Source organism: Portunus trituberculatus, chromosome 38 (assembly GCF_017591435.1).
Source record: "Portunus trituberculatus isolate SZX2019 chromosome 38, ASM1759143v1, whole genome shotgun sequence".
Classification (NCBI taxonomy): domain Eukaryota; kingdom Metazoa; phylum Arthropoda; class Malacostraca; order Decapoda; family Portunidae; genus Portunus; species Portunus trituberculatus.
The window spans coordinates 8,061,064-8,082,385 of record NC_059292.1 but is presented as its reverse complement, the minus strand read 5'-3'; the positions used below and the strand labels follow the sequence as shown (position 1 = coordinate 8,082,385).

Genomic DNA, 21,322 nt, shown 5'->3' with positions numbered 1-21,322 from the left:
TAGTAAAGGATCTTTCTTTCCCCTTTCTCTTATTACTAGGTTCTGGAGATGGAGTAGTAGTACTGCTGTCACTAATAACAGACCCTAATCCCATTTCATCACCATCACTGTAGTCACTGAGTGTGGTATCTATATCATTATCCATAATGGTGCTTGACTGTCTTATTGAACTCTCCTTCAATTTCAGTATCATTCAAGGTCCTCCCAAAATCCTTGATAGGTGTAGAAGTCAAAGGGCCACAATTTTGTGGCTGAAATTGAAAGGGAGGCTGAGAAGAGGTGGGAGATATAGCAGACATCTTCTCTTATCTAGTGCAATGCATAGATTAGCATATACATGGTCAGAGGAGTGTTGTTGGATATTGTTTCAAAGAAAACAGTATCTCTAACATATTTTAGAACAAACAAATCAAATCTGACAGTGTGCTAGATAAAAAAATGGTGTTGACTGTTGTTGACACCTGCAGTTTAAGCCCCACACACTGACTGTCGACTATATTGTCAACACCCACATTTTAAGAGTTAAGAGGCAGATTTCAAGACACTTGACCTCTATTATTTTATTCTTTTATTTGGAGACTGTGTTGGACATAGAGGATTAAGTGAGTGAGTGTTTTTTATTATTGTTGTTATTATTATTATTATTATTATTATTATTATTATTATTATTATTATTATTATTATTATTATTGAAAAATGTTAAAATCTAGAACTCAAGAATTTTATTTGCATGTACTTTTCATTTCTTTATCTATTTTTAACTACTTATTTTTATAAGTAAATAATCTTCACATACTGTGATGTGATTTGGAATGTACATTTTCATGTTGCTTATATATCCTGAAAACCAATTCAAAGGAACATGGATAGCAACATGTTAATTTTTACGGAAGAATTAAAATGTTTTTAGTAAAAGGGAGATAGTATACAGATATTCATTCTCATTTATGTCTTATAGTCCTCCAGGAATAAACAAGTTGATTCTGAGACAGAAGATGTGCTTGTGGAAGAGGAAGTTTCGTACTGTGAGGAAGACATCCCATTGCCAGAGGAAGAGTTGGTCAAGCAGGAAAGCCTTAATGGTGAAGATATGTTTGAAGGTACTGCTTCTTGTCAATTTTAATAAGGCAAAAGAAAAGTGTTTCCTAGTTTCTGGAAGCTATACCCTGTTTCTTAGGATCATCTTTCCTTTACTTTTTATGCAATGTAGCAATCATTGAAAATGAAATTGAAAATTCTGATAGAATCATACAAGAATTAATAATACAGGCCTGGTCAAGTCCAGTCCTAATATATGACTAAATTTCATGGATATAATTCTTAGAGAAATGTGTGTGGAATAATATAGGAGAATTGGCAGGGCAACAGATCAGTGTTGTAAGATGATTTGGGTTTATGAAGAGAATTGAGAACAATAAATTAGTAAAGAGAAAAGAGACGTATGGTACGGAGCTACTGTGGTACTGTGGGACCGTGAGTACTTATTGGGTCGAGGGGTCCTCAAGCAAAATAGGTTCAAATCAAGGCCATGGTCCAAGGTTAGGAAGTGCATCCTCTTGGGGTACTGGTTTCCAAATGCCAAAACTAAGCCCTCTGTTGAGAGGTGCTGTCTTAGCCCTGATTAACTAGGAAAATGGTGGTGTAGGTGTAGGTAGGTGTAGGTGGTGTAGGGAATGACTACATTTAAAGTGTATAAAATTTGTGAAAAGAACTCTGAATAAGAGGAATGGCTGTGCAGTAAACAAGAAAAATCATACATGATAAAGATGACTGGAAAGTGACTGGTGAGTGCCATCTTGTTGATCCTTAGGAAGCATTGTCTTGGTGTGGCCTATAGCTTTATGGACTAGAGATGTACCGATGCATCGGTATCGGCCCATTTTTTGGGTATCGGTATTGGCTTATTTTATGCCGATACTTCCGATACCTAAAAGGAATTTACTACTTTGTGATATATTCGATATAAGATATTGATGATACCAAATTAATATGATATGGCGTATTAAGTTTCTGTGGTAATTACCGTATGTCATAGAATACTGTTTTCTGTGGTAATAAGCCACCACCTCTAAATTGGACGTGTATGAAATGCGTATAGGCTGAACTCCGGCATCCTGTCAGACAGTCGGTCATGAGTCGCCACGCATTCTCACTGTCTCTCAGTCAGACGCTGCTCCTCCACCCACACAAAGTTCACACAGGTGAAAAGCTTATGTTTTTGAACTGTAATCTAAGAATGTCAAACTTCAGATATTGAGAATCCAACAAAATGATTTAATATATATATATATATATATATATATATATATATATATATATATATATATATATATATATATATATATATATATAGGCATTTTGCAGTATTGTAAATAACAGCATATTCTTATTTGATTTATAATTAACAGTGCTAGTGGTAGCCATTTCCAAGATATCATACTGGAATAGGTGGAAGCTTTAATTATATATGTATATTAATTTTAATGCAAGTTTAATTTTTGAGTTACTTGTGTTAACCTAAGGATGTAAAAATTCCATAACTAAGAAAGTAACAATTCTGTTTTGTAATCATGTGCATTGTGTAGTATTTGTTGCATATTAATTATTTAAGATCATAGCAATACACTAGAAATTTAGAATAAACTAAACTTTTTTCTATTTAATTGAAAAGATTAGGTGAAAGCTCATTTTTCTGAATTGGTCTACTAATGTCTAATGAATTAATATCAAAGGATGTCAGATTTAATTAAAGAGAAACATACACAACAAAATGTGTTTCTTTTGCTAATATTTTGTCTGTTTTGCAATTTTAATAATTTTAAAAGTATTTTTGATAGCCAAAATATTGTCAATAAAATTAATAATGAAAATGCACAAGACCAAATGGTCGCTAAAGGAGTAAGAAGTAAGAATTTAAAATAACTGACAAGAATCAGAAGACTGAGAAGATATTCATTCTAATTACTGAGTAATTTACCTTTGCAAATGGCTTCAAAAACCTTCTAGAATTGCTCCTATTTCACAAACGTTCTCAGAACGACTTACAGCATCCCCAAAACAAAGCCTCCCATCTGATAACGCTCGCCGTCCACCAACTCATCCTGGTGTCCAGTGCAGTAATCACTATAAGTAGTAGTATCGGTATCGGCCCAATTAGGCGGTATTGGTATCGGTATCGTAATCAGCCAAAATTTTGGTATTGGTACATCTCTAGTATGGACCCAGTTAAGCGTGTGGGGCATTCTTTAGGAAGTACTTAGTATTTGCTGTGGTCTCATGATTGAAGTATGTGCAGAGTATAAAATGGTCTCATTATGAAGGGACAGATGTAGTATACTGGTGGAGCTTGATCTGGATGTCTGGCCAGCTGTGCAATGCCTAGACTTTTTGGGTATTGTACACTGTTCAACATGAATATCTCTTTCCACTGGGGGCCATTGTAGTAAGAATGATCTTATATGTGTGGTGCTTTATCTTGGTATTCCTGTGTGTAACTACCAGTCTGGTAGTAGGTAGATACAAGTTGTGACACAATTTCCTTTTGGTGTGTGCAGTTCCTCCCATGGAGATTATGATCTGTTATTATTGTAGATGTGAGATTCTCTCTCTTTCACTGCATTTCTTGTTCTAATTAGAATAATTCTTTCCACAGGACAAACTCTTGGGAACCTTATGATCAAGACTGTACCATTCAATGTAGTTGAAGCAAAACTGTCTTTTGTAACTTCCATTGAAGCCCCACATGATTTGAATCGCCCAGTTGGGGTCATGGAACATTCCAGGTATTTCTTTGAGATAGATTTTTTTTTATAAAATTTCTAGACAAGTGGATCAATCATCGGAAAGTTGGTAAATATTTTTGCAAAATTTCTAGACAAGTGGATCAATCATCTGAAAGATGGTTAAATATCAGTGTCAACTTGCTGCCTGTGACAGATTTCATGATATGACATATGTAGAAAAGTGTCACATTGCATTCAACATGAGTTAGCATGTTTTTTTATTGATTCTTGAAGGGATGCAGTAAACCTTAATCATTGGTTATAATTTTTGGGAGGAAGGAAAAAGGGACAACTCCAACAAATTTTCTTATACAGTAAGGTCTCGGTTTATGTCAGAGTTACGTTCCTGAAACATGACGTAAGTCGATTTTGTATGTAACTCGAGTTTCTGTACATTTCAAAGCATATTATCAAGTTTTCAACCAATCATTGTTTATGGTCATTCAGGTAAGTAAAAGGTTATATTGTTATATTATTTACAACTATGTAGGAATATGAAACACAAGCTTGTTTTTGTTGTTGATTAGGGCCGCAAACGTGAAGGACTGCAGGTTGCCGAGAGGGGTGGACGCCTGAGGCCGCCAGGAGGGTGGGCAGGTCGAATGTTGTGACGCCCAGGGCTGGGAGCGTAGTACAGTGCGGTGGGAGTAGAAGCGTGGACAGCGGAGCAGGAAATGCAATAGGAAAGGGCAATAGGGATCAGCAGACAGGCGCAGACGGTGCAAGTGAGCTGCGAGTGTCGTGTGGCCCAGGCGAAGGCTTCGAAGTTGTTATTGTTGTGATGGTGGGTGCACGAGCCCTCAAGGTCGTTTTCCTTCCCGTTGTCATGGTAACAGGCTTCCCATTTTCTTCTTCCCTCCCTCACACAAAGCTGCTGCCTCTTTTGCTCACTCATTCTGCCAAAAAATATTGTAACCTAACATTAACATACATAAGCAACTTTTAGTTTTTTTTTTTTTTTATCATACGAGAATGTTTGAATTCACATAAAATTTATTTCTGTTTCATCATCTGACTTAAGAAAGCTGAAAGCCAAGTTAATGGAACATACCTGTTTCTGAGGTGATGTTGAAGTAGGAAGTTCATCATCAGGGGAGTCTGGGGATGAACATTGGCTTGAGGTTGATGCTCGTGATGGAGTTGACACTCAGGATGGAGTTGAAGATGTGGATGGAGTTGAGGCTGGAGATGAGGCTGAGGAATGAGAAGCTTGCTTGAAAAACTGAAGAATTGATGACTGTTTAGCAGCATATCTCTTCTCATCATAGATTTGTCTGTAGCAAGTCACTGCATCTTCCATTGCCCTGTAAACTCTGGCAAAGCGTTCTGCATTTGGGTCTTGATCTTCAAAGAACACCATTGCTTTTTCCAGGGCTTGAAAAGCGCTTGCCATGTTTTTTATTGTAAACTGCCGTAACACTATGTTGTCATTTTCATCAGCCTCCGTTTGTTTCCCCAGCTCCATCAGATCTTCGGCGTTTAATTCTGAGTCGTGAGAATCAAGGAGCTCATTTATGTCACTCTCCTCTATGTCCAGACTTAACATATTTCCAAGCTTTACACAATTGCTCTTGGTCTTCTCTACACTAGCACTATCAAAGCCTTGAAAGTTATTCACTAGGCTAGGACACACGCTTTTCCACACACCATTCATGTTTGACTGTGTAACCTCAGCCCAACTTTCTCCAATGTTTTTCACGGCACTGTAAATGTTAAAACCTTTCCAGAACTCTTTCAGGCTTTTATCACCATTTTCTGTTGCATGGATGGCCTGTTCGAAGGTTCTTCTCAGGTAATAGGCCTTGAAGGATCTCATCACCCCTTGATCCATTGGCTGAATCAATAACGTTGTGTTTGGTGGCATAAATACAACTTTAACATTTGGGTTGAGTTCACTTAGGCTTGCAGAATGACCAGGAGCATTGTCAAGAATCAGTAGTGCTTTAAACGGCAGATTCTTCTGTGCACAGTAGTGCTCAACGTCAGGCACAAAACAACTGGAGAACCACTCAATGAACATGCCCCTGTCACCCAAGCCTTGGTATTACTTTTCCAATAAACTGGGAGACTAGCTTTAAGAATACCCTTCATAGCTCTAGGATTTTCTGAGTGGTAAACTAGCAGCGGTTTCAGTTTAAAATCGCCGGCACAGTTACTCCCTAAGAGCAGTGTGAGTCGTTCCTTAGAGGCTTTGTGTCCTGGCATGCTTTTCTCCTCCTTTGCAATGTATGTCCTGCTGGGCATGCGCTTCCAGTTCAGTCCCATCTCGTCCACATTGAATATTAGCTGTGGAATGTAGCCCTCTTCTTTGATAAGTTTTTCCAAGGTTTCAATGAACACTTTTGCTGCTCCATCATTAGCACTGGCAGCTTCTCCACACATTTTTCTGTTTGTTAGATTTCCTCTAACTTTGAAACGTGTAAACCAAAACCAGCCCTTGGAAACCACAAACGTTTCAATTGTTTCTCCATCCTGGTCACTTTCTTTTTTCAAGGCCTCATAGAGTGTATGGGCTTTCTCACAAATTATTTGCTTACTCAGCGGCATGCTCTTCTGATTATTGTCCTCAATCCACAGCAAAAGCAGTCTTTCCATCTCTATCAACACACCTGATCTTTGCTTTGTTATCACTGTAGAGTTCATGGGAGTAGTGCCTTTCACATGAGCCAAAATATGGTCCTTGTCCTTGAGAATGGTAGCAACAGTCGTCCGACTCATCCCTAACGCATGGCCGATCGCTGATGCATTTTCTTCCTTCTCATGTCTTTTAATTATGTCCACTTCTTCTTGTAGCGTAATGGTTTTCCTTTTCTTAGCATCACTGCTGTCACTAAGGAGTTTTCTCTGGTGCCATTGAGCAAGATACTAAAAAGTCAGTAAACGCAGATGTAGGGTAACACTCTTGCCCGGGGCGACGGTGTAGTGGAACTGAGGCAGGGTGTTATTGTATTCAAGCGTGAGGCGGGCGGTGTGGCGGGTAACCACTAGTGACGCCTGGTGGTCAACAATAACAATAAATCCCGAGCTTTACGATTTATAGATTTTCAATTTTTTTAATCTTAAATTGCCTTATAGTGGACTGACGTAACTACGAGTTTGACATAACTCGAGACTGACGTAACCCAGGACCTTACTGTATACTGATTGTGTATGCTAATGAATCTAAGTTTGGTTTTTGCTTTATGTGAGAAATGAGCTTATATTGATCATCCTGTCTTGCAGTGGGAACATCATAGTGTCAGACACTTTCAATGACCGTGTGCTTATCCTGAACAATGACGGAGCTCCCATCGGCCTTGCAGGGCCCTCCATGGGATTTCGACGACCATCATCTATAGTTGAACTGTGGGATGGATCTTTTGCTGTGATTTGTAGTAGCTTCATAGCTCTGTTTGATGCTAAAGGAACCTACACAAATATACTGGGGAAAAATCTCCTACAAAAGCCGTATGGTAAGGAAAGAATTGTGTTGTTTATTTTTCAGTTAGATTTTAAACACATTCTCTCTCTCTCTCTCTCTCTCTCTCTCTCTCTCTCTCTCTCTCTCTCTCTCTCTCTCTCTCTCTCTCTCTCTCTCTCTGTGTATTTACCTAATTGTATTTACCTAATTGTAACATACGGGAAAAGAGCTATGCTCGTACTGTCCCGTCTCCATATCTACTAATGTCCAGCTTTTCTTAAAATCATGAATATTCCTTGCGTTGACCACTTCCACGTCTAAACTATTCCATGCTTCCACCCTTCTATGAGGGAAGCTATATTTTTCACATCTCTCCTATAAGTGGCCATTTTAGTTTTTCCCATGCCCTCTCGACATTCTTTCATTCCACATACACAGATCTTCCCTATCCATTTTTCCATGCCAATCATCACTCTGTATATTGCTATCAGGTCTCCCCTTTCTCTTCTGTTTTCCAGGGTCGGAAGTTGCATTCTGTTCAGTCTGTCTTCATAAGTCAAATCTCTTAAGTCAGGCACCATTTTTGTTGCAGCCCTCTGTACTTTCTCTAGTTTCCTTATGTGTTTCTTTAAGTTCGGAGCCCACTGTATTGTTGCATATTCAAGCCTTGGTCTTATCATTGCAGTAATTATTTTCTTCATCATTTCTTCATCTAAATATACGAACGCCACTCTTATGTTCCTCAATAAGTTCAATACTTCTCCAATTATTTTGTTTATATGTCTCTCTGGCGATAGGTCATTGGTAATTGTCACCCCAAGGTCTTTTTCTTCATGACTGGTTTTATGTCTTCATTTCCTATCTTGTACATACTCCTGATTCTTCTTTCACTCTTGCCAAACTCTAATTTCTTGCATTTTGTCGTGTTGAACTCCATTTGCCATGTACAGCTCCATTTCCATATTCTGTCCAAGTCTTCCTGGAGTAGTTCGCAATCTTTGTCACATCTCACTTTTCTTAACAATTTTGCATCGTCTGCAAATAGGCTCACATAACTGGACACCCCATCCACCATGTCATTTATGTAGACCGCGAACATTACTGGTGCCAACACTGATCCCTGTGGAACTCCACTCTCCACCAAGCCCCATTCTGATGGTCTGTCCTTAATTATTGTTCTCATTTCTCTTCCTACCAAAAGTCTTCCATCCATTTTAGTAAACTGCCATGCACTCCTCCTACCATTTCAAGTTTCCAGATCAGTCTCTGGTGTGGTACCTTATCAAAGGCCTTTTTTAAATCCAGATATATTCCATCAGCCCAACCATCTCTTTCCTGTATTACATCTATCACCCTCGAATAGTAACATATCAGGTTTGTCGTGCATGAACGCCCTTTTCTAAAACCAAATTGACACTCACAAAGTATGTCATTTTCTCCAAGAAGTCTGTCCATCTATTCTTCACCACCCTCTCACACATCTTAGCTACCACACTTGTAAGTGACACTGGTCTATAGTTCAATGGGTCTCTCTTGTTACCTGATTTATAAATTGGGACAATGTTAGCTCTTTTCCAGTCTTGGGGCACTACACCTTCCCTTAATGAGGCATCAATTACTTCACAAACTTTTTCTGCCAGTTGCTCCTGCATTCTCTTAAAATCCATCCTGATACCCCATCAGGTCCCACAGCTTTTCTCACTTCTAAACTCCCCATCATATTCTTGATCTCCTCCACAGTTACTTGAAACTCCTTCATAATCCCTTTCTGTTCCATTACCAGTGGTTTGTCAAAAGCAGTCTCCTTTGTGAATACCTTCCGAAAGCATCCATTCATAGCCTCTGCCATTTCCTGGGATCCTCACTGCATACTCCATTTACTTCTAAACTTTCAATACTTTCTCTATTTTTGATGTTGTTGTTCACATGTCTGTAAAAAGCCTTGGTTGGTCTTTACATTTATCAATTATATCCTTTTCTTGTTTCTTTCTTTCTTCTCTTCTAATCAACACATATTCATTTCTTGCTCTTTTGTAACTTGTGTTTGTGTGTGTGTGTGTGTGTGTGTGTGTGTGTGTGTGTGTGTGTGTGTGTGTGTGTGTGTGTGTGTGTGTGTGTGTGTGTGTGTGTGTATTTACCTAATTGTAACATACGGAAAAGAGCTATGCTCGTGTTGTCCCGTCTCCATATCTATTAATGTCCAGCTTTTTCTTAAAATCATGAATATTCCTTGCGTTGACCACTTCCACGTCTAAACTATTCCATGCTTCCACCCTTCTATGAGGGAAGCTATATTTTTCACATCTCTCCTATAAGTGGCCATTTTAGTTTTTCCCATGCCCTCTCGACATTCTTTCATTCCACATACACAGATCTTCCCTATCCATTTTTCCATGCCAATCATCACTCTGTATATTGCTATCAGGTCTCCCTTTCTCTTCTGTTTTCCAGGGTCGGAAGTTGCATTCTTTTCAGTCTGTCTTCATAAGTCAAATCTCTTAAGTCAGGCACCATTTTTGTTGCAGCCCTCTGTACTTTCTCTAGTTTCCTTATGTGTTTCTTTAAGTTCGAGCCCACTGTATTGTTGCATATTCAAGCCTCGGTCTTATCATTGCAGTAATTATTTTCTTCATCATTTCTTCATCTAAATATACGAACGCCACTCTTATGTTCCTCAATAAGTTCAATACTTCTCCAATTATTTTGTTTATATGTCTCTCTGGCGATAGGTCATTGGTAATTGTCACCCCAAGGTCTTTTTCTTCATGACTGGTTTTATGTCTTCATTTCCTATCTTGTACATACTCCTGATTCTTCTTTCACTCTTGCCAAACTCTATTTTCTTGCATTTTGTCGTGTTGAACTCCATTTGCCATGTACAGCTCCATTTCCATATTCTGTCCAAGTCTTCCTGGAGTAGTTCGCAATCTTTGTCACATCTCACTTTTCTTAACAATTTTGCATCGTCTGCAAATAGGCTCACATAACTGGACACCCCATCCACCATGTCATTTATGTAGACCGCGAACATTACTGGTGCCAACACTGATCCCTGTGGAACTCCACTCTCCACCAAGCCCCATTCTGATGGTCTGTCCTTAATTATTGTTCTCATTTCTCTTCCTACCAAAAGTCTTCCATCCATTTTAGTAAACTGCCATGCACTCCTCCTACCATTTCAAGTTTCCAGATCAGTCTCTGGTGTGGTACCTTATCAAAGGCCTTTTTAAATCCAGATATATTCCATCAGCCCAACCATCTCTTTCCTGTATTACATCTATCACCCTCGAATAGTAACATATCAGGTTTGTCGTGCATGAACGCCCTTTTCTAAAACCAAATTGACACTCACAAAGTATGTCATTTTTCTCCAAGAAGTCTGTCCATCTATTCTTCACCACCCTCTCACACATCTTAGCTACCACACTTGTAAGTGACACTGGTCTATAGTTCAATGGGTCTCTCTTGTTACCTGATTTATAGATTGGGACAATGTTAGCTCTTTTCCAGTCTTGGGGCACTACACCTTCCCTTAATGAGGCATCAATTACTTCACAAACTTTTTCTGCCAGTTGCTCCCTGCATTCTCTTAAAATCCATCCTGATACCCCATCAGGTCCCACAGCTTTTCTCACTTCTAAACTCCCCATCATATTCTTGATCTCCTCCACAGTTACTTGAAACTCCTTCATAATCCCTTTCTGTTCCATTACCAGTGGTTTGTCAAAAGCAGTCTCCTTTGTGAATACCTTCCGAAAGCATCCATTCATAGCCTCTGCCATTTCCTGGGATCTTCACTGCATACTCCATTTACTTCTAAACTTTCAATACTTTCTCTATTTTTGATGTTGTTGTTCACATGTCTGTAAAAAGCCTTGGTTGGTCTTTACATTTATCAATTATATCCTTTTCTTGTTTCTTTCTTTCTTCTCTTCTAATCAACACATATTCATTTCTTGCTCTTTTGTAACTTTCCCACTGCTTAATCCGTCTTTTCCTTCTCCACCTCTTCCATGCATCCTCTTTTCTTGTTCTAGCCTTTTCACATCTATCGTTAAACCAGTCCTGCTTTCCAACTTCTCTATGTTGTCTTATTGGTACAAATTTTTCTCACCTTCTTTGTATATTTTTATAAATTCCTTCCACTTTTCATTTGCTCCTTAGCACTCTTGAATTTCATCCAATTTGTCTCTTGAAAGAATTTCTTTAGGTTTCCAAAATCTGTCTTGGCATAATTCCATCTTCCCACTTTATATTCTTCATTTCTTCTAGATTTCTCTTCATCTATCACCTTGAACTCCAAAACTGCATGATCACTCTTTGCTAAAGGGCACTCCACCCTCATCTCCTCAATGACCATTGGCTCTGTACTAAAGACCAAGTCCAGTCTTGACGATGCTCCCTCTCCTCCAAACCTAGTATCTTCTTTGACCCACTGAGTTAACACATTTTCCATTGCCAGTGTCAATAGTGTATTTCCCATGTTGTCTCTGATCCTTCCATTGACCAGTCCTCCCAACACACCTCTTTACAATTAAAATCTCCCATCATTATAGTTCGTTCACAGCCACCCAACATTTCTTCCAGACATGTTCCTGTATCACTTATCATTTCTTCATATTCCTGTACTGACCATGCATTTGTCTTAGGTGGTACGTACACCACTATGTAGTGCCTCTTTTTCCTTCATTAGTTTCTGCTCTGATCTTTAGCACTTCTGCCTTTCCCATACCTTCTTTCACTTGATCCACCTTTATATCTTTTTAACCAGCAACATCACTCCTCCTCCCATCTTACCTACTCTATTTCTTTTCCAAACATTATATTTCCTTCTCCAACCATCATCAGGTCTTCTCCTCTCTCAGTTTTGTTTCAGTAAGACCCACAATATCTGGGTTCTTGTCCCTCAAGTAATCGTTGAGTTCTAAAATCCCGATATCACTCCATTTATGTTGGAATACATTACATTCGCTCATGTAAGTTTCTTTAGTCCTTTCTTGCTGTACTTTTCTGGGTTATGAACCACTTCCTCAGTCTCATATCCAAGATTCTCCAGAAAACTCTTTCTTCTCCTCTTCTGTCCTCTCTTCATTTTTTTTCAAAGCCTCCTTTCTCAACTCATTTAACATTTCTCTTTCCTTTTCACCGAGATCTCTTCTCAACCAAATCTTCCTTGTTGTTTCCTGCTGGGCTAGCCTCCATGACTTCGAGTTCACGGCCGCCATGTTGCGCAGATGTAAACAAACCAGCTGATGGCTCAAACGCAGGCTACAGTAATTCAACAGTTAACATGACTATATGGAGACGGGACAAACATTACAAGCTCCTTTCCCACCTTGTGTGTGTGTGTGTGTGTGTAATTCACTGTTTGATCTGCTGTGTGTGTGTGTGTGTGTGTGTGTAATTCACTGTTTGATCTGCTGCAGTCTCTGACGAGACAGCCAGATGTTACCCTACGGAACAAGCTCAGAGCTCATTATTTCTGATCTTCGGATAGGCACACACCACACACCGGGACAACAAGGTCAAAACTGCTTGATTTACATTCTGTACCTACTCACTGCTAGGTGAACAGGGGCTACACGTGAAAGGAGACACACCCCAATATCTCCACCCGGCCGGGGAATCGAACCCCAGTCCTCTGGCTTGTGAAGCCAGCGCTCTAACCACTGAGCTACCGGTCCGTGTGTGTGTGTGTGTGTGTGTGTGTGTGTGTGTGTGTGTGTGTGTGTTTGTGTTTGTGTTTGTTTGTGTTTGTTTTGTGTGTGTGTGTTTGTTTTGTGTAAAAATATAGTAGATGGCTGTTTTAGTAAGGACATAAGGGCAGTTATCTTAATTTCTTTTCAAGTTCACTTTAATAATAAATAATTGAATAATTTCTTGTGCTTTCAAATTTTGAAGCATATCCTGGAATTTTACTTTATTTCAGGATTGAGTTTAACTCAGGATGGAAAGCTGTTGACAGTGGAAACTGCTTATTTAGGCTCTTTAGTCATTGTTACCTACTGCCCTGAGCTGAAGATTGAACTATCAAGATTGAGAGTGCCCCTGCAACTGCATGCCAATCAAGAGGGTCTCAGCAAGCCCAGATTTATGACAAGCTACAAGGATAAGATCTATGTGGGGGATCTAGGTAGGTATTCAATTCCCATTCTCATTCAGTTTTCAGTTCTCGTCAAGTTTATTTACTGTCTGTTGTACAGCTAAAATTCATCTCTGGCATGCACTTGATTGTGTCAGCCAATTCCTGCATTTTAATACCTAACATGTTTGTTAAATTAAGCAAGCATTCAATAATGAAATTTGCCCTAATTTTCAAACATGAAAAAAGAGGGAGTGTGCAGTAGTAGTAGTCTTCAAGGGGTCCTTATAACCAAATGTGATGAACAGTGATTAATTTCGTCAACAGTTTACTGTATTAAAAAACACTGATAGATTGTGATTTTTTTTTTTTATTTATTATTTATTTATAAAAAGGATTGATGGCATTCCAATTCACTATAGTGGGGAAAATTTATATGACATATAAGCCAATTGAGGTATTAGGTCTGTCATTGAATAAATTTTGGAAGTAAGGCAAGGTACTGTTGTAATATGTTAAATTTAGATGTTAGATATGGGTCTTATGAATGAATGCAGTCAATTTAAATGTGGGACTTGTTTGAATTCACAGGATTGAACTGCATCTATGAAGTTTGCTATACAAGCGGATGTTTGCTGAGTATATTTGGCAGCACAGGGAGTGAACCTGGATGTCTAGTAGATCCTTCAGGCATCACTTGTGACCCAAATGGTAACATTTTTGTTGCTGACAGCCGGAATCATCGGATCCAGGTGAGTTAGGAAGTTTTTGCATTTTTGTTTTGTGTGGTCACTATTTAGTAATAGGAATTAAATTCAGAGCAAGATGAAACATTTTGTTCAATTCCTTTTTACAGGTGTTTGATGACTGCAAGAGATTCATATGCATCATAGATGTAGACTACCCTCTCAACCGACCCTCAGGAATATATTTGGCATGCAGTGACCACCTGCTTGTGCTCAATTATTGGGAAAACTCTGTTGCAAAATATCATTTAACTTACAATTCATTTAAATGAACTTCAACAGTATGCTGATGTGTGGCAAAAATGCATTTTATGTTCTATCTTTTTACTCATTACATTATGAAAGTATTTTTGATGTTGAATTAGAATAATTTTCTTTCTAAAACTTGAATGAATCTTGTCTTAAAGAATGAGGCAGATGTGTTCATGATTGGTCCACACCGCAAGTTTGCCTCTAGTTTATTCATGCAGTATTTATTTCCATTAGTCATGTTTGTGCTGCCCAAGCCCTTTATGCTGGTAAAATAGTAAAAAATAGTAGAAATCACGTTAGAAAATGTCAGTCAGATACTCGTCATTTGTTAAGTTCCTTTTAGATATTGAAGCAGGATATTATCCTTGTAGTATTTTGCAATAGTAAGTTTGTGCTCGCAAAACCTTCATACTAATTAATAAATTTTGATAATTATAGAAATCAAAATGTAACCAATATCAAATATGCAGCATTTAGTAAGGCCTTTCTATAGAAATGTAAGAAGGAAAGTTTTTCAGTCAACAGACTTGGGTTGAATGATAAACCCAGTATATATTTTTATATTTTGTAAGCATAACATTGCATTGTTTTGCTAAAGTTTGTGTATGATTGTCAGGTATTTCTATTATATTTTTGCTTAGCATTACTTTTATTTGCTAGCTCACAATTTATCTCGATAACTATGTTACTTAATGTAAAACAATTTGTGCCATGAATCATATTGTAAAAATTTGTTCAATAAGATTTAGGTATTCTTGCAACATGTTTTTATTTGGAGTGTATCTTATCCCAGTGTGTGAATTAGTCTAGCTAGTCATTTGTGTTTTTGTAATATGTAGAACACATAGGGAGAATAGAAAAAACACAAAAATAAGTCAGATGATCATGCATAAGAATAATGAAGATAATTAAGTGTATATATTTTTAGCAAACATGAGAATATCTTTCACTTATGTATGTTACTGAAGAAATAGTAAAGGAAATATTTTCCATAAAAACCACATTGGAAAATGTGAAGCAGAAGTACTGAAAGTAATTAAAAAGCAAAAGCAATATGTTATTGAGCCTCTTCAGTTGAGGACCACAGAAAAAAATGTAGAAATTTTATTTACTCAAGCTGGAGGAAAGAAGAAAGTAAGAGAAATGATAAGAATGTCAAATTGTAATGAGAATTAAAATTAGGTATGTATCAAAATGGGATCCAAATGTTGAATGTTAGAGAGTATAACAGGAAAGTGTGATAATGTGATAAAGTCATAGATGGATAAAATATATTCAGAGGAAGTGGTGTGTGCAAATGATAGCCAATTTATCACACTTCTTTAAATCTATGTTTAAGAAAATATGTGCTTGACTTTAATCCAAGTAAAGCAAACACACACAAAAAAAATGAATAAATAAAACTTTAAGGGGGTTTTTGCAGTTTTTTGACCCCTGGTAACTAAAAGTCCTCTAATCCTCATGAAAATTTTATTGTAAATGTACATCTGTGTTGGTATCTTTCACTCCAAAGATGATGGTGATACCTGTTGAAGGAGAGAAAAATTAGAAACTATGAAATTTAGTATTCCTAGCTTATCCACTAAAAGTCAATTATAATTTCTCTGAAGTTCTTGTAAATCTCTTATTGAAGTAGAGCTACTTTATTTTTTAGTTTGAACGATTTTTTGTTTGAAAGTATTTTTTTTTAAATTGTAAACATGCAAATTCTTTTTTTCAACTAAAAGTGAAAAAAAAACGAATATTTAAAATTCTAAGGTAAATAAACTCAAAAATTTGGCTAAACCAAATTACAGAATATTTAATGCTGATCATTATAAAAATGCTGATCATTATATAAAAAAAAAAAGAATGAAGTCAGTTGGTTAAAAAAAAGCAGTTATAATGATGTAAAGTTGAAAAACTTGCTTTCGAGAAAAACGTGATGAAAGATAACGCGCTGCGGCACTCCATCCTTGCGTCAGAAACTCCCAGATGCGTAGAAGAGTTCTCGTTGCAGCCTCTTCTTTCTCATCTTCTTAGCTAAGGGCCTGTTCATCATTTTGTCCTTTTTTTCTGAGAACCTTGGCAAGGTGTTTCTATGCCACGAGATAATATTTTCCTCTTCTCTGCACTCGAGACAGTGGGCTGGCGGGAAGGGGAGATGGCCGGCGCTGAAGGCAGTAAGGTTGGCGGCTTATCAGCTGTATTGCCACTCACTGATGCCTCGTCTTTTTTCCCTTTACGGAAACTTGTCTTTAGCATGGCCTCCCTCTTCTTCTTATGTAAGGCAGAAAGTCTTGGCATGATGACCAAAATCTAAGGAAAGGAAGTGTGTGATGGAACAAGGCGTCGTAGACCTTCTCCCTCTCAACTCTCATCAGTCACTGGCTTTGTCTCCATGTTAGGCTGTCACAAGCTCCCTCATGGCGAGACTATAAGATGCCATGTCTCACCAGATAAAAAAATAAGAAAAAATAGAAAAATATAGAAAAATTATGATTTATACACCCTTCCTTTTCTTCACGGCGGACCTTTAAACACATGCGGGGCTGACAGCTGGGTCTTTAAATGCCATGTAGAGCCCTTTAAATTAATCAGAAGACAAAACTTTTTCTACCTGGATGTTGTTAAGGTGTTGGTTGATTTTTTGATGCGGGAATTTCAAAACACTGTTTGTGACGAAAATGCATGTAAAAATATTTTAGCATATATGTCTCCTCTTAAAAAGAAGTGAAGATTCTATTTACATTTCTGTTTGCATTATGTATGATATCATTTCATTATGTTATGATTTGTATATCAATTTAAAATTTATATTAAAGGGCAATAAGGGTTAATCTAGGATTCTAGTACAAAGTTAGTTATTAGATTTGAATGTGAATCCATAATACCACAAGCTTTCCTGCATCACATAGCAGTTGCCCACTAGCCGCCAGCCTAATAGTTGTTTAAAGACGTATTTTTGCCACTCTACTGCTTGTTTGTAAATAAATTTAAGCTGAGAAGAACATAGAAGCAGAAAACCAAGGATAACTAAAATGAAACTGCCTTTGGATACAAGAACACTTCTGGTTCCTGGACAGGAACATAGCACCTCAAATTCAACACTCAGCCATCACCATTTTCTCAGCTATGTATACACAGCTAAGTATCAGTTACAGTATGAAGCATGAGAAAAAAAGAACATTCTTGTAAACCGCTGTACATACTGCATCAAATATTTAGTGGTAATTTTTTGTTTTCTGTTTAATGTGCTCCTGACAGGTGTCATTGGCCGCAAGCACTGCATCAAATCTTCATTAACTGCAACCACTTCCTCAAGAGGGACGACGTCTTGTCGATGTTCACAGGAAGGATGACAAAAATCAGGTGAAACACTTCTTTTTTTTGGTGTCGTACAAGATTTACTTCGTGATGCTTCGGATCTTATTATTTAATTTTTAGTTGTTTCCTGTACAGTAAATTGTTGATTTACAAAGTTTCCCCAATTGAGGCGACGTATGTGAATTTGATATTTACGATGGTTGGTGTTGCAAATTTGTGCATTTTGAAATATTCTTGGTAAATTCTTGACATTTTGAGTCGAGGGATTTCTCAAATTGTGCGAGGGATACATTCTTGAAGGGATTGCATAATGTAAAAATTGCATAAAGTGAGCATGATTACTGAATTAAACTGTATAGTACATACCAAGGCTAGTGGATTGCATTCTTGCATATGGAGTTAAATTCAAAGGTGAGCATAATGGTTGGTTTTGTATCTACTGAATTATTTATTAATTTTTCTTGGTATCAAGAGAAGATTGAGGATGTTTCTTATGCATGAAACCTGTTATAAGCTACTCAGGATTTCCATCCAAGGGTTTCTAGTTCTTAAGAGTATTTTCACTAGAACTTTTGATCATTAATGCAAAAGAATAGAATAAATAAATAAATGCAGTTAAAAAGCAAAGTATTAATCACTAGTTTTTTAAAGTAGACTTTGAATAATCAGTTTTTTTTCTAGGGAGTAGCACCTCAGTAGACTTTATTATATATAAATTTTATTTCTCTTTGCCAGTACATAGTGATAAAACAGAGCATATATGAAATACAGGCAGGCTTTGAATCTTATAAAACAAAGCATTTAAAACACACTTCCACACTTTCACTCTCATCTCCAATTTCCACTTTTTAATCACCCATTTTCTTTCTAACACACAGTTCCAGTTAACACATCTGAGTTGTATTCAGTGTCTGGCATGATCACTATATGCCAGACTGGTTACTAATATTTCAGGGCAGGTGGTGATGCCCCTGGTGCAGGTCTCCAAGGTGGGTGAAGCTGGGGACTGGAGGCAGGGTTGAACGTGTCTGCAGGCCATCTCTGAATTATTCCTATTTTTTTTTTCCATGCTGTTTGATATATGTAATTTATTATTTTCATAATATAAGAAATTTGTGAGTTTTAGAATATTCTATCCTTAGTAAAAAGTTTAAGGTATCGCATTATTTTTATTTCTGCATTAAAAAAAAAAACAGCTCATAAAACTTCAGATTTATTGTTTTGCATTTGAATAATTTTCCTGTAAGAATCATCAGTTAGAGCATGCAGCCAAGATATATGGGGCAAGGATTCTTAGGGAAAGTGAACTCTAGCAGGGGTGTGAGAGGAAGACGGTGACGTCAAGCTGGATGCCGCCTTGAGGGTGACAGTGGTTACCCCAGTAAAAAGTGGCTTCTGACACTATATCTTCGACCTCTGCCTGGCCCACACTCCAACTACAATAGGTAAGTTTTGCAACATTAATATTTTTCATATTAGACAGTTTGTTTAATTCATTAGGGTGTTATTACATTTCATGGCATAAAGAAAAAGTTCTCAGCAAACTACTTGCTCACATTATTATAATACAGTGGTACATATCTTTACCACTAGAAATTGTTAGCTCCTAAGACACCAGTTTTACCAAATTTATCATTAAGGTAAATCAGGTTAGGTTTAGTTAAGTTAGTTTAGATTAGGGAAGTATATAGTTGGTTTGATTAGATTTAGTTCATTGTTTAGGTAGATTTAGTTATGCTTACATTAAGTTTAATTTATTTTCTTACCAAACTTGTCATCAATGCTAGGTAAGGTTTAGTTAATTTCTTGTCAATTTGTTAAGATGGGTTAGGTTTAGTTAAGTTTGGTTTATTGATTTATTTTTTGTTATTGTCAAGCGTGAAAATTTTTATTTTGATAATTTTGATGTGCTTTGAATGAATCTAGTAACCATTTTCATTGCAAATCAATGTTTTACATGTTTGGGGTGATTTAAAGATCTTCCTTCCCCCAAAAAAGTAATTTCATTACAAAATGTTAGATAGGTGCATATATATATATATATATATATATATATATATATATATATATATATATATATATATATATATATATATATATATATATATATTTTTTCTATTTATTAACTTTATTTCTGAGATGGTGCTCAACCTCTACAACCCGTTGCTGCATCATCCACTGAGACGGTGGATGTCTCGGCACCAGCAGGAGGTTCAGCTGTGTTAGGTGTTGGAAGTGCTGCTGTAGCATTTCCACTGTACTGTTATGACCAATGACAACAAATGTTAGTTAAACCATCACAAGCATATTTATTGCAGATCTATCTCACTATCTATATAAGAGGTAAACAACTCTCTCAAGGAGGAAGTATGTATCCAAGACGAGGCACCCTTCCTGCTTCCTGCCCCCATACTCCTCATACACAGTGTAAGTGTATATGGTGTGTGTGTGTGTGTGTGTGTGTGTGTGTGTGTGTGTGTGTGTGTGTGTGTGTGTGTGTGTGTGTTTGTGTAATTCACTGTTTGATCTGCTGCAGTTTATGACGAGACAGCCAGACGTTACCCTACGAAACGAGCTCAGAGCTCATTATTTCCGATCTTGGGATAGGTCTGAGACCAGGCACACACCACACACCGGGACAACAATATGTGTGTGTGTGTGTGGGGGGGGGTGCCTCATTTTTGCTGTCCTCCTGGAGGAGGGTGTTGGCTTTGCCTATACATAGATAGATAGTTAATGTCCATACACTTCAGTTTTAAAGATATTTTGTATGCTCTTATTGATATTTTCAGCAGTAGGGTAATGTGCTGTTATTGTGTTGCAGACAGGTACTGAGTGCACTTGTCATTAAGACACAATCATGTGTGGATGCATTTCTTGTGAGCTGCCATTTCCAACCATAATTGGTTGAATATCAACATCGGAAATTCTTCAAATCAATTAAACACATCAATTTGATTAGGTTAAGTTACTGAAGTTATACTCTGTTAGTTTAGGGTTAAAGTTAGTTATGTGTAAGCTGGCAGAAGTTGTCCTTTACACCTTGGCAGAAACGAGTATACTCGTTTTCACTAAATGTTCCATTTTCAGTCGTCGATGAGTATACTCGTCTAAAACTTGACCTTAAAAAACCAGCTACAGACATATATACTCGTCGATTTTGAGCCTTTCTAAGCCATTTTACGTGTGAAACGAGTATTCTTGTCAAATCGTACACCTGGCAGAGGCAACTTGGTGGAACGGTGGAATTTTAAGGACGCTCTTATTAGACTTGCTGTCGTCATAACATAACATAACATAAATAATAGGATAACAAAGGGCCACCAGGGTCCATCTAGGTTATCCTGTATCAGTCGCACAGCGACCTCGTCATCAGTACTTAAAGATACACTTACAAGTACACAATACATTATATACTAATTCTAAATATTTGGCCCATTAACAGGGGTAAGTCCTGCAGCGAAATCCTCTACAATTTGTGGTCCCCATACATGGGAATCATGTCTTGTTTAAAGCTATAGTAAATTTCTTATAAAAACTATCATGCAGCGCTATACATAATTATAAATCTAATAAATTTAAGTGCTTATCTAATCTGTTTTTAAACATTGTCAAACTAGTGCTATTTACAACCGTCTCTGGCAATGCATTCCAGAAGTCTACCACCCTATGACTAAAGAAATATTTTCTTATATCTAACCTGCAGCCTTGCTTTCTAATCTTCCTGCCATGATTTCTAGACCTACTTCCCTCC

At 37.4% G+C, this 21,322-nt stretch overlaps 1 protein-coding gene across 7 annotated transcripts in view; it reads left to right on the top strand.

Annotated features, from left to right (window-relative positions):
• The window catches only part of LOC123514609, a 71,114-nt gene extending 56,096 nt beyond the window's left edge, over positions 1 to 15,018 (top strand). For all 7 annotated transcript variants that reach the window (XM_045272582.1, XM_045272581.1, XM_045272579.1 and 4 more), the window contains 6 exons: positions 959 to 1,100; positions 3,653 to 3,782; positions 7,005 to 7,234; positions 13,112 to 13,315; positions 13,856 to 14,016; positions 14,121 to 15,018. In XM_045272582.1, coding sequence (XP_045128517.1) covers positions 959 to 1,100; positions 3,653 to 3,782; positions 7,005 to 7,234; positions 13,112 to 13,315; positions 13,856 to 14,016; positions 14,121 to 14,282 — 1,029 coding nt within the window. In that variant the 3' untranslated portion in view covers positions 14,283 to 15,018. The remainder of the gene's footprint in view (positions 1 to 958; positions 1,101 to 3,652; positions 3,783 to 7,004; positions 7,235 to 13,111; positions 13,316 to 13,855; positions 14,017 to 14,120) is intronic.
• Positions 15,019 to 21,322: the final 6,304 nt, after the last annotated feature.